This window comes from Lithobates pipiens, unplaced genomic scaffold, assembly GCF_037356315.1.
Source record: "Lithobates pipiens isolate NorthernLeopardFrog02 unplaced genomic scaffold, aLitPip1_a1.2 Scaffold_23, whole genome shotgun sequence".
Lineage (NCBI taxonomy): Eukaryota > Metazoa > Chordata > Amphibia > Anura > Ranidae > Lithobates > Lithobates pipiens.
In genome coordinates this window covers 277433191-277448259 of record NW_027507785.1, presented here as the reverse complement: position 1 = coordinate 277448259, position 15069 = coordinate 277433191, and the positions used below count along the sequence as shown (strand labels likewise).

At 49.5% G+C, this 15069-nt stretch overlaps 1 protein-coding gene across 1 annotated transcript in view; it reads left to right on the top strand.

The window, feature by feature from the left end:
• Nucleotides 1–14643, top strand: part of DIO1 (iodothyronine deiodinase 1) — a 60456-nt gene extending 45813 nt beyond the window's left edge. The window contains exon 4 of the mRNA XM_077453291.1: nucleotides 12639–14643. Coding sequence (XP_077309417.1) covers nucleotides 12639–12755 — 117 coding nt within the window. The 3' untranslated portion in view covers nucleotides 12756–14643. The remainder of the gene's footprint in view (nucleotides 1–12638) is intronic.
• Nucleotides 14644–15069: the final 426 nt, after the last annotated feature.

The following is a 15069-nucleotide window of genomic DNA, read 5'->3' as shown; positions in this document are numbered from 1 at the left end:
ACACCGACCCTCAAGGCAAATACGTGATAGTAGTTTTCACAGTTTGGGGTACGAGATATGTTGTGGTAAATGTATACTTGCCTCCTCCCTTTTCAGCATCCACCTTATACACTATCCTGGAAAAGGTTACCCCATACTGACCCGCTAGGCTGCTACTTATGGGTGATTTTAACGCCATTCTAGCCCCGGACTTAGACAGACCGGTCCCCCCCAAACAATGCTCCTCAGACCTATCCAATTGGGCGCAAGCCATGGGAGTGACGGAGGTCTGGAGGTGGAAACACCCCTCGACTAGGGCCTACTCCTGCTTTTCCACCACCTATAAAACATCCTCACGCATCGACTTAGCTTTTGCCAATCCAGCCATGCTCTCAGACGTGCTAGACGCCACATACTTGCCCAGCGGGCTGTCGGACCACTGCCCCCTCCTCCTTAATGTCCGTTCCCCCACTTCCCGAACCTCAGCCCTTTGACGCCTGGGAACCCACTGGCTCTCCCACGCCGATTTGGCCGACACTATCCCGCCCCACCTTACCGAATACTGGCAAATTAATGCAGGGTCCTCCTCCCCAGGGGTTACTTGGGATGCATTCAAGGCCTTCAGTAGAGGTCATTATATCTCCTCCATAGCTGGGATCAGTAGAGAACAAGCCGCCACCACGACTGAGTTACAGAGCAAGGTAGATACACAGACTGAGGCCTACACAGCTGACCCCACCGACTCTAGTTTTGAAGCCCTTAATGCGACGAAACGAGAACTACACCTCCACCTCACAGAACTTACCAGACTGGATCTTTACCGCAACAAGCAAAGATTTTTCGAACAGGGGGCCCGGAACGGTCGTCTCCTGGCAATGTTAGCTCAACACGACCTGCCCCTGACGGTGATACCTAGTGTGGTGTCCCCTTCGGGTGAAGCGGTCTCCTCTCTCCCAGACATATTGGACGCATTTAGGCAATACTATAGTTCCCTTTACACCTCCGTACTGCCCTCGGATCTCAGGCCACAGGACCTGGCGCCTTGGCTGGACCCCCTGGCACTCGGCTGGCTCTCGGATGCCGAGAGAGAACATTTGGTGAGACCCATCACTCCGGAGGAGGTACAGAGGGCCATTTGCTCCTTTCCCGCAGGAAAATCCCCGGGTCCAGATGGTCTCCCCATAGAGTTCTACAAAACCCACGGGGACCTACTTGCCCCCCAGCTGGCCCAGCTCTATACTCACTGTTTGGCGGAGGGCACCCTTCCCACCTCCATGAGCCATGCACACATAATACTAATCCACAAAGCCCCTAAGGACCCCACATCCTCCGCCTCATATAGGCCTATCACCCTCCTAAATGCAGACTTCAAAATTCTTACCAAATTGCTCACTACGAGACTACAGCCCCTACTGCCGTCTGTGATAGAGAGGGACCAAACCGGTTTTATGGCTAATAGAGCCACTGACATCAACTTACGACGCCTATTTACCAACATCCATGCACAACACCTTAATGAGGGTTCCCGGGTGATGGCCTCCCTAGACATAGAGAAGGCCTTCGACACTGTAGAGTGGCCTTTTCTGTGGGAGGTCCTCCGCAGAATGGGGTTCCCCTTGGTATTTATTAAGTGGCTACAGACGCTGTACAAGCACCTCAGCCATTAAGTTGGGGGGGGTCTCTCACGGTCCTTCCCTCTGTCCAGGGGCACGCGACAGGGCTGCCCTCTTTCTCCGGCCCTGTTCACCATCGCAATGGAACCACTGGCGGAGGCCTTACATACCTCCCTACATATTAGGGGCCTGCATGTTGGCTGGTTGGAGGAGAGGGTCGCCCTGTATGCGGACGACCTCCTTTCTTAACTCATTCTCCACGATCACGGGCCTTAAGGTTAACTGGTCAAAGTCGCTTCTGTTCCCTATAGACCCAGCAGCTCGCGACACCGCCCCCCCCCCCCCCGATATACCCCTTGTCACGTACCTGGTTGGAGAGCCCAAGCGTGCAGGGAGCGGCGCCTCGTAAGCCTCCGGCTCGAGAGCCCCTGGAGATGGGAACAGGGATTCAGGAGTCCGGAGGGCACAAGTGCCAGGCTGGTTAGCTGGTAGTAAGTCCGGAGCAGGTGGTGGACTGGAACGGCAGGTGCAACCAACGCTGGATGCTGGACAGGAACTGCTGGACAGCTGGCACAGGTGAACAGACAGGAACTGCAGAAGTGGCAGTCAGCGCAGGACTGTAGGTAGACTGGCAGGCGTGGTCAGGGACGAGCTGGGTCGGCAACAATCGGGCAGCAGAGGTACTAAGCAGAAGGCAGAGGCGCGGTCAATCAAGCAAAGGGTCGGAGGCAGGCGGCTAACAGGCAAAGTCCAGGAACAGGCCGGGTACAGAATCAGGAACACACACACAGGAACGGATAGCAGGAGTCTCGGGAACGCTGTAGACAGGACAGCACAGAGGAGCAGGAGCAGGTCCCTTAAGTAGGCAACTGGGCGCCAAGAACGGTCGCACGGTACGTCTGCGTACCCCCGCGGGTGACCGTGCTCCCGCTCGTGACCCCGCGTACCCGCGTACGCCCGTTCGGCTCGTCGCGCACCCGCGTGCGCCCGCTCGTGTCAACGCGCACCCGCGTGCGCCTATTGGGAATTACGTGCACTCGCGTGCGTTCGTTAGCGCCAACCCGCGTCCGAAGGCACCGACGATCCCCTCGTACAGGGAACCTGCGGGTAAGTCTTACTTGGGCGACCGGGGTAGTGGAACGACCGTGACATTGCCCCCCCCAAGGGGCAACCTCCGGATGCCCAACTGTGCCATCTTATCCGGATGAGCCCTTTTGAAGGCATGGATTAGTCTTTTAGCATGCAGGTTGGACTCTGGTTCCCACGAATTCTCCTCAGGGCCATATCCCCTCCATTTAACCAGGAACTGGGTCTGGTTACATCTCCTCCTGCAATCCAAGATGGCTTCAACCTCAAACTCCAATTCCCCATCGATCATCACGGGTTCTGGGGGGTTGGTACTCCAATCGGCAAAGGGGTCCGGAACCGCAGGCTTGAGCAATGAAACATGAAAGACCGGGTGGATCCAGGATGACCCCGGGAGTTTCAGCTCAAAGGCTACTTCATTTAATTTCCTCAGAATGGGGAATGGACCCACAAACTTCGGGCCCAGCTTCCTGGAAGGGCAAGCCAACTTCAAGTTTAAAGTAGACAGCCAGACCTGGTCCCCGACCTGGAGGTTAAATTCGCCCCTTCTCTTCTTATCGAAGACTTCCTTATAGTGTTCCTGGGTCTTAGCCAGAGTTTCCTGAAGGATCCTGTTGTTATTCCTGAAGAAGTTAAGGTCCTCCTGGACCGCCGGTACTGGACACTCAGGAAGATTACCGGGTAGAAAAAGTGGGTGGAAACCAAAGTTTGCAAAGAAGGGGGACTGTTTGGTGGCCGAATGGATGGAATTATTATATGCGAATTCTGCTAAAGGTAGAAGTGATACCCAATCGTCCTGGGAGAAGGAAGAGAAGCAACGCAGATACTGCTCCAGCGTTTGGTTGGTTCTCTCGGTCTGGCCGTTAGTTTGAGGGTGATAGGCCGAAGAAAAGCGAAGCTCAATTTTCAGGGCCCCACAGAGAACCTTCCAAAACCTGGACGTGAATTGAACTCCCCTGTCAGAGGTGATGTCAGCAGGAATGCCGTGGAGCCTTACTACTTCTTTAATAAAAGTCCTGGCCATCTCTGTGGCCGACGGAGTCCCCTTCATGGGTAAGAAGTGGGCCATCTTAGTAAACCTGTCCACCACCACCAGAATCGAGGAAAAGTCTTCAGAGGGGGGCAGTTCCACGATGAAATCCATGGATATCATCTTCCACGGCCTATCCGGGATGGGCAATGGTCTCAGCAAGCCCCAAACCTTCGATTTACTCCCCTTGTTCCTAATGCAAGTGGTACATGCTTCTACATATTCCCTGCAGTGTTTCTTCATTTGAGGCCACCAAAACGTGCGTCGAAGTAAGTCTGTGGTTTTGAATGCCCCAAAGTGACCGGCCAATGGGTGGTCGTGGCAGGAGCTGAGGACCGCAGTACGTATCTCCTGGGGGACAAAGATTCTGTCTTGGTGCCAGAGAAGACTGTCTTTGGAGGTTAAGGAGGTGTCAGATGATAGAGCCGGATCACTGGAGGCCTGTTTAATTCGGGACAGGAGATCTTCCTGGAGTAGGAGAACGTTTCCTGGGGGAAGAATGGTGTCTGGCGTAGGAGGTACCACTGGTTCATTGTACATCCGGGAGAGAGCATCGGGCTTCACGTTTTTCGACCCGGGCCTGTACGTGATATGAAACACGAATCTGGAAAAGAAAAGTGCCCACCGAGCCTGTCTTGGCTTCAGTCGCTTGGCAGATTTAAGATACTCCAGGTTCTTGTGGTCCGTATAAACCAGGATCGGGTGGGAAGCACCTTCAAGGAGGTAGCGCCATTCCTCCAACGCTGCCTTGATTGCCAGTAATTCCCGGTCTCCGACGTCGTAGTTCCGCTCAGCTTCTGAGAGTTTACGGGAGAAAAAGGCCACCGGGTACAAAAGTGACTTAGGTCCCTGTCTCTGGGATAATACTGCCCCAACGGCTACTTCCGAAGCATCTACCTCCAGGATATAAGGCAGCGTGGCGTCGGGGTGTCTCAGGATCGAAGCAGAAACAAATAGATTCTTCAAGGTTTCGAAGGCTTCTTGTGCCTTGGGAGTCCACAGGAATCTTTGACCCTGTTTGGTCAGCTCCGTGATGGGGGAGATGATGGATGAAAATCCTCTGATGAACTTTCTATAAAAATTAGCAAATCCCACGAACCGTTGGACCCCTTTCCGGTCCGAGGGAGCGGGCCAGTCTAGGATGGCTGAGATTTTCTGGGGATCCATTTCTATTCCATTTACTGAAATGATCAAGCCCAGGAATTGAATACTCTGTTGCTCGAAGACGCACTTCTCCGGTTTGGCGTACAGGCCATGGAGACGGAGACGAGCCAGGACAACCTTCACATGTTCCCGGTGTTCGACTAAAGAGGAAGAAAAGATTAGGATATCGTCAAGGTATATGACAACAAACAGGTCTAGGTACTCTCTAAAGACATCATTAACGAAATGCTGGAATGTAGCAGGGGCATTACAGAGTCCGAAGGGCATAACAAGGTATTCATAATGCCCGAAGCGGGTACGAAAGGCGGTCTTCCACTCATCGCCTTCGCGAATACGGACCAGGTTGTAGGCACCCCGCAGATCCAGCTTGGAGAACACTCTAGCCGACCCCAGTCTCTGGAACAATTCAGGCACCAACGGTAGAGGGTAGCGGTTTTTTACAGTAACCTTATTGAGTGCCCGGTAGTCTACACATGGCCGTAAGGAGTGGTCCTTCTTCTGGACGAAGAAAATCCCCGCACCTGCCGGGGAAGTGGATGGTCGGATAAAGCCCTTCTTTAAATTATCATCCAGGTAGGTCTTTAGGGCTCCCAGCTCGGTCTCAGATAGGGGGAAGATTCTCCCGAAGGGAATCTCCGCTCCCGGAAGCAAGTCTATCGGGCAGTCATATAGTCTGTGGGGAGGTAAAGTCTCTGCGCCCTTCTTACTAAAAACGTCCAAAAATTGATGATAGACTTCGGGCACTGCCTGTCGGATCTCGGTGTCTGTCTCCAAGCAGAGCAGGGAAGGAGGGTCCGTCTTGATGGCTGGAAGGCAATATTGATGACAATAGGCAGATGGGAACTCGATTTTTCCAGTGAACCAATTTATCAAGGGGTTGTGGGCCTTCAACCAGGGCATGCCAAGAATTATGGGAAAGAGTGGAGACTCGATAATGTCCAGACACAGGTGCTCCTGGTGGTCCCCCGTGATGGTGACAAAAAGGGGAGATGTTTCCTGGGTTACAGGTCCGGATCTCAGAGAAGAACCGTCGGCCAAATAGATTGGAAGTTCCTTGGCCCTGGGCCGAAGGGGAATGTTGTTTCTCAGGGCGAAGGATAGGTCCATAAAACCGCTACAGGCCCCAGAGTCAATAATCGCGTTGACGCTGATAGTCTTTCCGGAGAACTGTAAAAGAAGAGGCACAGCCAGGTGAGAGATGGTACTGGTACTAGGCGGAGTAGGAGAAGAGGCGGGAGGTATAAGAAGGCACTTACGCGACTTGGCGGGGCAAGTGCGAACATAATGTCCAGATCCCCCGCAGTAGAGGCACAGGTTACCAGATCTTCGGCGTTGGCGCTCCTCGGGGGTCAGAGGTGGACGAAGTAGTCCCAGCTGCATGGGTTCCGATAAATCCGGAGAAGAAGGACCAGGGAGAACCGGTGGATTGGCACTTGGAACCCGTGGCATCATCCAGACTGGGCGAGAGGTGGAAGAAGAGCGCTCCAGACGACGCTCTCTTAAACGCCTATCGATCTGGACAGAGAGGTCGATGAGCGCTTCAAGGGTCTCAGGGGTTCCTACACGGGCCAGTTCGTCTTTCAATGCCTCCGAGAGTCCCATGCGGAACTGGTAACGGAGAGCTGAGTTGTTCCACTCCGTGTCGGCGCTCCAGCGCCTGAACTCAGACACATAGTCCTCTACTGGCCTGCGACCTTGCTGGAGTACGTGCAAAGCCGCTTCTGCGGTATCTGCGAGCTGGGGGTCCTCATATAAACGAGACATGGCTTGGAAGAAAACGTCTAAGGAGTCCAGAGAGGGGTCCTTTCGTTCAAGAAGGCGATGTGCCCAGGCCTGGGGTTCGTCGGTAAGCAGGGAGATAACGAACCCTACTTTCGTTGCCTCGAGAGAGAAGGTCCAGGGTTGAAGGGCGAAGAAGAGCTCGCAGGAATTCCGGAAGGCCCTGAACTTATTCCGGTTACCGGAGAAACGGTCTGGTGTAGGGACCCTTGATTCTGGCGGCAACATGACCACTGAAGGTGGGCCTGGAGGTCCAGAGGCAACTGGAGCTGCGGCAGATAGGGCTTGAACCCGTTCCTCCAAACGACCGTAGCCCTCTTGCAGATTCTTCACGGCCTGGGTGAGGCCGGCTAGATGGTGGCAAAGTTCATCCATCGGAGACGCTCCCTGCGAGGGCTCGGACATGGCTGTCCTGTACTGTCACGTACCTGGTTGGAGAGCCCAAGCGTGCAGGGAGCGGCGCCTCGTAAGCCTCCGGCTCGAGAGCCCCTGGAGATGGGAACAGGGATTCAGGAGTCCGGAGGGCACAAGTGCCAGGCTGGTTAGCTGGTAGTAAGTCCGGAGCAGGTGGTGGACTGGAACGGCAGGTGCAACCAACGCTGGATGCTGGACAGGAACTGTTGGACAGCTGGCACAGGTGAACAGACAGGAACTGCAGAAGTGGCAGTCAGCGCAGGACTGTAGGTAGACTGGCAGGCGTGGTCAGGGACGAGCTGGGTCGGCAACAATCGGGCAGCAGAGGTACTAAGCAGAAGGCAGAGGCGCGGTCAATCAAGCAAAGGGTCGGAGGCAGGCGGCTAACAGGCAAAGTCCAGGAACAGGCCGGGTACAGAATCAGGAACACACACACAGGAACGGATAGCAGGAGTCTCGGGAACGCTGTAGACAGGACAGCACAGAGGAGCAGGAGCAGGTCCCTTAAGTAGGCAACTGGGCGCCAAGAACGGTCGCACGGTACGTCTGCGTACCCCCGCGGGTGACCATGCTCCCGCTCGTGACCCCGCGTACCCGCGTACGCCCGTTCGGCTCGTCGCGCACCCGCGTGCGCCCGCTCGTGTCAACGCGCACCCGCGTGCGCCTATTGGGAATTACGTGCACTCGCGTGCGTTCGTTAGCGCCAACCCGCGTCCGAAGGCACCGACGATCCCCTCGTACAGGGAACCTGCGGGTAAGTCTTACTTGGGCGACCGGGGTAGTGGAACGACCGTGACACCCCTACAGTGGGTGGAGAGCTTCAGGTACCTTGGGGTGGTGGTCTCGAGGCAGGCTTCGGACTTCTTACCCCTGAATCTATCCCCAGTGGTTCAGGAGACACGGCTGAGACTGAAGGCATGGGAGTCACTACCCCTATCATTGCTAGGGCGGATAAACCTGATAAAAATGAAAATCCTACCAAAATGTATCTACCTACTTCGCCAATCTCCACAATGGATTCCTAAATCCTTTTTCTCCCGACTGCATAGTCTCTTTACCTCCTTTATCTGGGGGAACCAGTCCCCTAGGTATGGATGGTCAACACTTACGCGTCCATCCTCCCAGGGAGGACTGGTGTGCCCTGACCTGTACAAATATTTTCTAGCCACCCAGCTGGTTACCGCGTCTTAGTGGCTCACTCCTGATAGGACAAACCCCGCCACCTTGGTTGAGGCGGCGGTGTTGAAGTCACTGGAAGTGTTGAAATTCTTACTTTATCGTGGCCCAAAAGCCCCGTACCCGCTGACCCCCTCCATGCACACCACGTTGCGTGCATGGGGGGCAGGACTTAAACTTGAAAAATACCCTACCAATGCACTTTCTCCAGCTGCCCCCCTGTGGTTGAACCCCACCCTGGAGCAGTTTTACAATCTGCCTGAACCCCATGCTTGGACTAAGTTCAACATTAAAACAGAAAAACAAAGAAAAGGCGCCTCTAAGTGTAGAATTAAAAGCTGTTTAATTTCCCCAAAAAGGGTTAAAAACACTTACAAGATATGTAGACTGGCAGAGCATATCATTAATATCCATGTAGGTGGTCCGGCATGAATGCAGTGGTCACTGGCATATACCAGTTCTTTAGGCTGTGTGTGTCCAGTAGCAGGGAGGTCCAGGGGATGCCAACAGGAAAAACAGCAGGGAGCTCCAAGAGAACTGACAGGCCAGTCCGCAATCACAGTTTTGCTTCCTGTTTGTGGTCCACGCTGGTTGCTGGTTATTGTCTCCTGCCGCTGACGTCACTTCCAGGATCCTCGTGTTTTGAGACTGTGATTGCGGACTGGCCTGTCAGTTCTCTTGGAGCTCCCTGCTGTTTTTCCTGTTGGCATCCCCTGGACCTCCCTGCTACTGGACACACACAGCCTAAAGAACTGGTATATGCCAGTGACCACTGCATTCATGCCGGACCACCTACATGGATATTAATGATATGCTCTGCCAGTCTACATATCTTGTAAGTGTTTTTAACCCTTTTTGGGGAAATTAAACAGCTTTTAATTCTACACTTAGAGGCGCCTTTTCTTTGTTTTTCTGTTTCCTATTCAGAGATTGCTTCTCTCCATAAGTGCAGCCCTAAGTGTGGAAGATAGCCTATTATAGACTTTCTGGTTCATAAAGACATCTGTTTTTTGCTTGGTCCTGAAGTTCAGAGCGCCCTTACAAACTGTATCAACATTAAAACAGTGGACCAAGTAATTTCCGACCAATCGCTGACTCCACTCCCCAAGTTGATTTCTGATTTCAACGTCCCACAGAGTTATTTTTTTAGGTATCTACAACTCTCCCATGCCTTCAGGTGCCAGTTCTCCAGTTCTCCCCCCCAGGTTGTCCAATCCACACTGGAGGACCTCCTCAAGTCCAGATGTGAAAATAAGCCCACCTCGAAACTTTACTCCCATTTGATAATGACCTCCCTCCCTACCTTGGGAAAACTCAGAGACAAGTGGGTGTGCAACATTCCCACCTTTGATAATGATGATTGGGATGACATGTGGGACTTCCCTTTCAGATCCCTGGTCTCCCTGAGAGATCGGCTAATAGAGTTTAAGATGGTCCACCGAGCATATTTCACCCCATACAGATTTCACAAAATGAACCCCGCCCCCCCCCCCCCCCCCCCCGTGGTGTTGGCGTTGTGGGACAATACCGGGGGACTTCACTCATATTTTTTGGACCTGCCCAGCCATTGTTGACTATTGGAAGGAGGTACTAAGGGTCATAACACAGGTCACCTCCATATCGCTCCAACCGTTCTATAGAAATTTGCATACTGGGCCTGATAGATCATGTAATTCCCACTGTGGCGAGGCGCACCCTGGTTGGGCTACTTCTCTTCTACGCCCGCAAGGCCATAGCCCTCAGCTGGCGTAAGCCAACTCCTCCTCCTCTCTCCCTGTGGAAGAAACTGGTCAACGGCAGCCTGCCTCTTTACAAGGGCTGCTATGTTAAAAGGGGTTGCCTGCAAAAATATGACAAGGTCTGGTCCAGCTGGCTGGCAGACGCCTCCACGGCCTCGGACCTGCAGCCTACTTAACACGTTATCTGTTAATGAATAGGAATCTGCACCAATGAAAATGTCGTATATCTGAGTAGCATGTTTTAGGTCCGAGCTGTCCTACTGCACATGGAGACGGCTCTCTGTGGCCGTTGAGGTGCCTTAAATTCTCCGACATATTTTGTATGTTACAAACTGTCTTATATTACAACTCTGTACATGCCACGCCGGTAACTCTAGTCGTGACCAATGTATGTGTTCTTTTTTTTTTTTTTGGTTTGCTTGTTGCTTGTTCACTGTCTAAATTTCAATAAACAGATTTGCAAAAAAAAAAAAAAAAACATGTGGAAGAAGGCGCTCTGGTCAGATGAGACCAAAACTTAACTTTTTGGCCTAAAAGCAAAATGCTGTGTGGTGGAAAACGAACATTGCACATAACCCTGAACACACCATCCTCACCGTGAAACATTCTTCACAATAAAATCTATGAATCTGATTTTAAAAAATGGTCTCCCTGGATTAAGTCATGCGTCCCATGGGACTTTGATAGTTCCTTGTTACATTTATGATCTAAATACTTACTTACTCATATTGTTGTACACTCTCTTGGTCTTCATTTCTGACTTCCTCTCTGGCCCTTTCCTTCTTTTCTCTTTTCTATTTCACTTATCCTCGAACTTCATATCTACACCACAATGGTAGGATGACGGTTATAGCTTAAAAATGACTATATTTCTCTATATTATTATTGATAATATAATCTTTATTATAATTAATTTTTATTCTATATGATTCATATTAATAACCATTTAAGATTTTATGTGATCCTTAAATTTTCCATTATAAATGTACAGTTATTGTTTCAATTGCCCATATTCACATATATTACCTTATACTTCTGTATACAGTGAATCTTCTCACTTAACATATGTAACCGCAACAGTTATTTTCTTTTTTTATGTCAATAATCAATAAACATTTATGAAAAGAAAAAAAAGAAGACCTACACACTTTGCAGACAAGAAATGCTGCCATCTTTTGAACTGCAAAGCTCCATCATTCCACTAAGCCCCATTCTTTCCCCCAATGGAGGAGATTTACTAAAACTGGAGCACTCAGAATCTGGAGCAGCTCTGCATTGTAGCCAATCAGCCTAATTTCTGCTTGTTAACCACTTCCCGACCAGCGCACGACGATGTACGTCGACAGAATGGCACGGGCAGGCATATTGGCGTAAATGTACGTCCAATATTCGTTGCCGCCGTGCCATCGGGAGCGCGCCGCCGGCGGCACGCTCCTGCGCTGGTCGGGACCCCCGTGAGTCCGGTCGCGGGACCCGCGGACTCGATCGCCGCGGGCATCCCCGCGATCGTCTCACGGAGCGGCCGAATGGAGGAAATGCTGTATAAACAACATTTTTCCATTCTGCCTAGCAACTAGTGACGCTGATCTCTGCTCCATGTGATTGGAGCAGAGATCAGTGTACACTAAATGAAAGCCCAACCCCCCCACAGTTAGTAACACACCCCTAGGAACACTTAACCCCTACACTGCCACCCACTGGTTAACCCTTTCACTGCCAGTGTCATTTACACAGGAATCACTGCATTTATATAGCAGTGATTACTGTATAAATGACAATGGTCCCAAAAATGTGTCAAAAATGTCCGATGGGTCCCCCACAATGTCGCAGTCACAATAAAAATCGCAGATCGCCGCCATTACTAGTAAAAAAAAAAATAATAAAAAATTATTAATAAAAATGCTATAAAACTATCCCTATTTTGTAAACGCTATAACTTTTGCGCAAACCAATCAATAATCGCTTATTGCGATTTTTTTACCAAAAATATGTAGAAGAATACGCATCGGCCTAAACTGAGGGAAAAAAATGTTTTTTTATATATTTTTGGGGGATATTTATTATTACAAAAAGTAAAAAATAATGCGTTTTTTTAAAAATTATCGCTCTATTTTTGTTTATAGCGCAAAAAATAAAAACCGCAGGGGTGATCAAATACCACCAAAAGAAAGCTCTATTTGTGGGAAAAAAAGGACGTTAATTTTGTTTGGGAGCCACGTCGCACGAACGCGCAATTGTCAGTTAAAGCGACGCAGTGCCGAATCGCAAAAAGTGGTCTGGTCTTTGACCAGCAAATTGGTCCGGTCTGAAAGTGGTTAAACTAAGCTTTGGAAATAAAACCTGGAAGTTAACTGGTTTCTAAGCAGAGCTGCACCAGATTTTTCACACTCCAGTTGTAGTAAATAACCCCCGATATGTCATGGCAGGTGTTCACATAGGACCCACCATGCCATATGTGGTGCAAATGAACTGACATTCTTACAGACCAGTATTAGGAATGCTAGTTCATAACTGTGCTAATAAGGGATTCCTTAAACAACTCTCAATTTCTGGTATTAATAAGGTAAACATGACTGTTCATGTAGCCAAAATTATATACATGTGCTTAATGGATTGTGAAACCTGATTAATACAAAGGATTCAATGAATTAATTACAGGGCAGCATGGGTCCCTGGGGCTACAAACCAGAAGAAGTACGTTCTGTTCTTGAGAATATGAACTTTCCCGGGTGTCATCTCCAACTCGACAGCGACAGAAGAAATACTCAGAAATAGCCAGAGACCAGCCATGAATTCTCCTACAATAATGGACACATATTAAAAGGAAACTGTATGTGGTGCCCTGCTGTTGGAGACATTTCCTCTGGGTGTCACTCCCAACCATACACTGATGGAAGAATAAAATCACAACCAGGGTAATTTAAGCAGCCAGCCCAGGCATGAATTATGCAAGTACATTAACTTGAACTTCTACTTAAAGGGAAATGCCACCCTTCTGACATTGTTCCATGTGGCACCCCATAATTAAAGTGAAACATGAAACATGGTGCCATTTGACAGATCCCCACCCTCAAACTGCCCCCACCTGAATCGTAGGGTGCTTCTCTTGCTGGCTTCTGTTTATTTTTTTAATTTGGCATGGCTACAGAGCTGTAGTCTCCCATTCATGCATTTGTGAATGGAAAACTATAAGTTCCATTTGCCAGCATGACACAAGGATTCATAGATCTCAATGGAGCACAAGTGCAATGATGTAACCCTTCCTGTAGTCCATTGTTTACTTCCTCCAGCTCAATAACTGAAGGTCCCTACTTCCATACAGACCTATACAGTACATTGCACCCATGATCCACTAATCACAATTGCAAGGTTTTGTAGACTTCAATGCAATATGGGTGCATTTATTATTTTGTTTGCATAGCAGCACCACATATAGACTATAACTACCCTACCAAGTTTCTTCGTCTCCCTAATTCGCTGATGCAGCCCCAAAAAAAATGTTTCCAGAGTCACAACATCCAAATTTGCTCAGGGTACTGTTTTTTTTTTAACTTGGCAGCACATTGGGGCATTAGGGGAGCAAGGGGAACTATACTATTTCACTAAGGACACTTTCACACTGAGGAAGTGGGGGCAGTAGCGGTAAAGTGCCGCTAGTTTTAGTGGCACTTTTCCGCCGCTAGCGGTGCGCTTTTACCCCCCCGAAGGAGTTAAAAGTGCCGATGCTGAATCGCTTTGCAAGTGCTTTGGTTGTGCTGCTTATTGATTTCAATGGGCAGGGGCGGTGTAGGAGCGGTGTATACACTGCTCCTACACCGCCCCAAAGATGCTACTTGCAGGACTTTAGCTCTTGTCCTGCAAGCGCACCACTCTAGTGTGAAAGCACTCGGGCTTTCACACTGGGCCTGCAAGTGAGGCAGTTTTCAGGCACTTAACAGGCGTTATTTTTAGCACTAAAGCGCCTGTAAAACGCCTCAGTGTGAAAGTAGCCTAATAGGCAAACCTGTTACTTTGGCAAATGCAGGCAACAAACATATTTGCTTTAAACATTGGCATAAAGCTATTATAAAATAGTCATAGTGGGATGGATACAGAATAGCTGCACTGGTCACATGTCTGAAGGCCTCGGGCTTTGGTCATCTAATTTCTGATGAAGAAGAAACTCATCCAGTTTAAACAGTAAAGATCTACCTTGGCCTCCAGACATGTTCTAGCCCTGGATGGAGCCTGGGCCAGCATGTCTTCTTTATTCATCCCAGAATGACTGATCAGAGCTTCATGTTTACATTTGAGTATAGGCCCACTACAATGACCCTATAAATAATATGGGTTGAAAGGAAACTGTATGTTTTTTCTACAGCAACCAATCAAATCCCACTCTTGTGTAATGCAGACTGGGTGAAGAAATGAAAGCTAACCACTCATTGGTTAGTATCGGCAATATCTCCAATGTTTCTCCACATGCAGATTTTATAAATGAATTCTGGAAAATGATTAATGCCTGTTTTCATTGTGTCTCAGTCAAAGCTGTGTACTCAGACTCGCAATCCACAATATATTTGTTTGTGAAGGTTGTGGCCTAAAGCGTTGCTGGCCTCAGCCTGATGGTGCAGATAATTGAAAGTGATGTGAGTTCTGGCAACAAATAAAATATTAAATATAAGTGTTTTGAACAATTATTTCAAAATATATTATTATACAGCGTATTTCAGAGGCGAGTAAAAAAATAAAAAGAGAAGAATCACACACTACATATGTGCAATACAAGCACATTTCCCCCTTTCACTACAACTGGAGTAAAGGTGGCCAGCATAGATGGATCGATATTCGGCTGGTTCAACATGAACAGGCTGAATTTTGATCCATGTGTGGCTACCTATCAACAGAAGTCGATCTATCAATCAATTTCTGTTGAATGAGCCTGTTGGAAAAAAGCCACTCAATCACTGGCTGTAGCGCTGATCTGTGTATTGTGACAGTGAAGAAGTCCCCCCATGTCAATAGCACAATGAGGAAGATTCTCCCATCTAACTCAAATGTGTGGATGGGGAATCAGTTCAGCAATGTATGTGCGGCTTACAGGGCCATA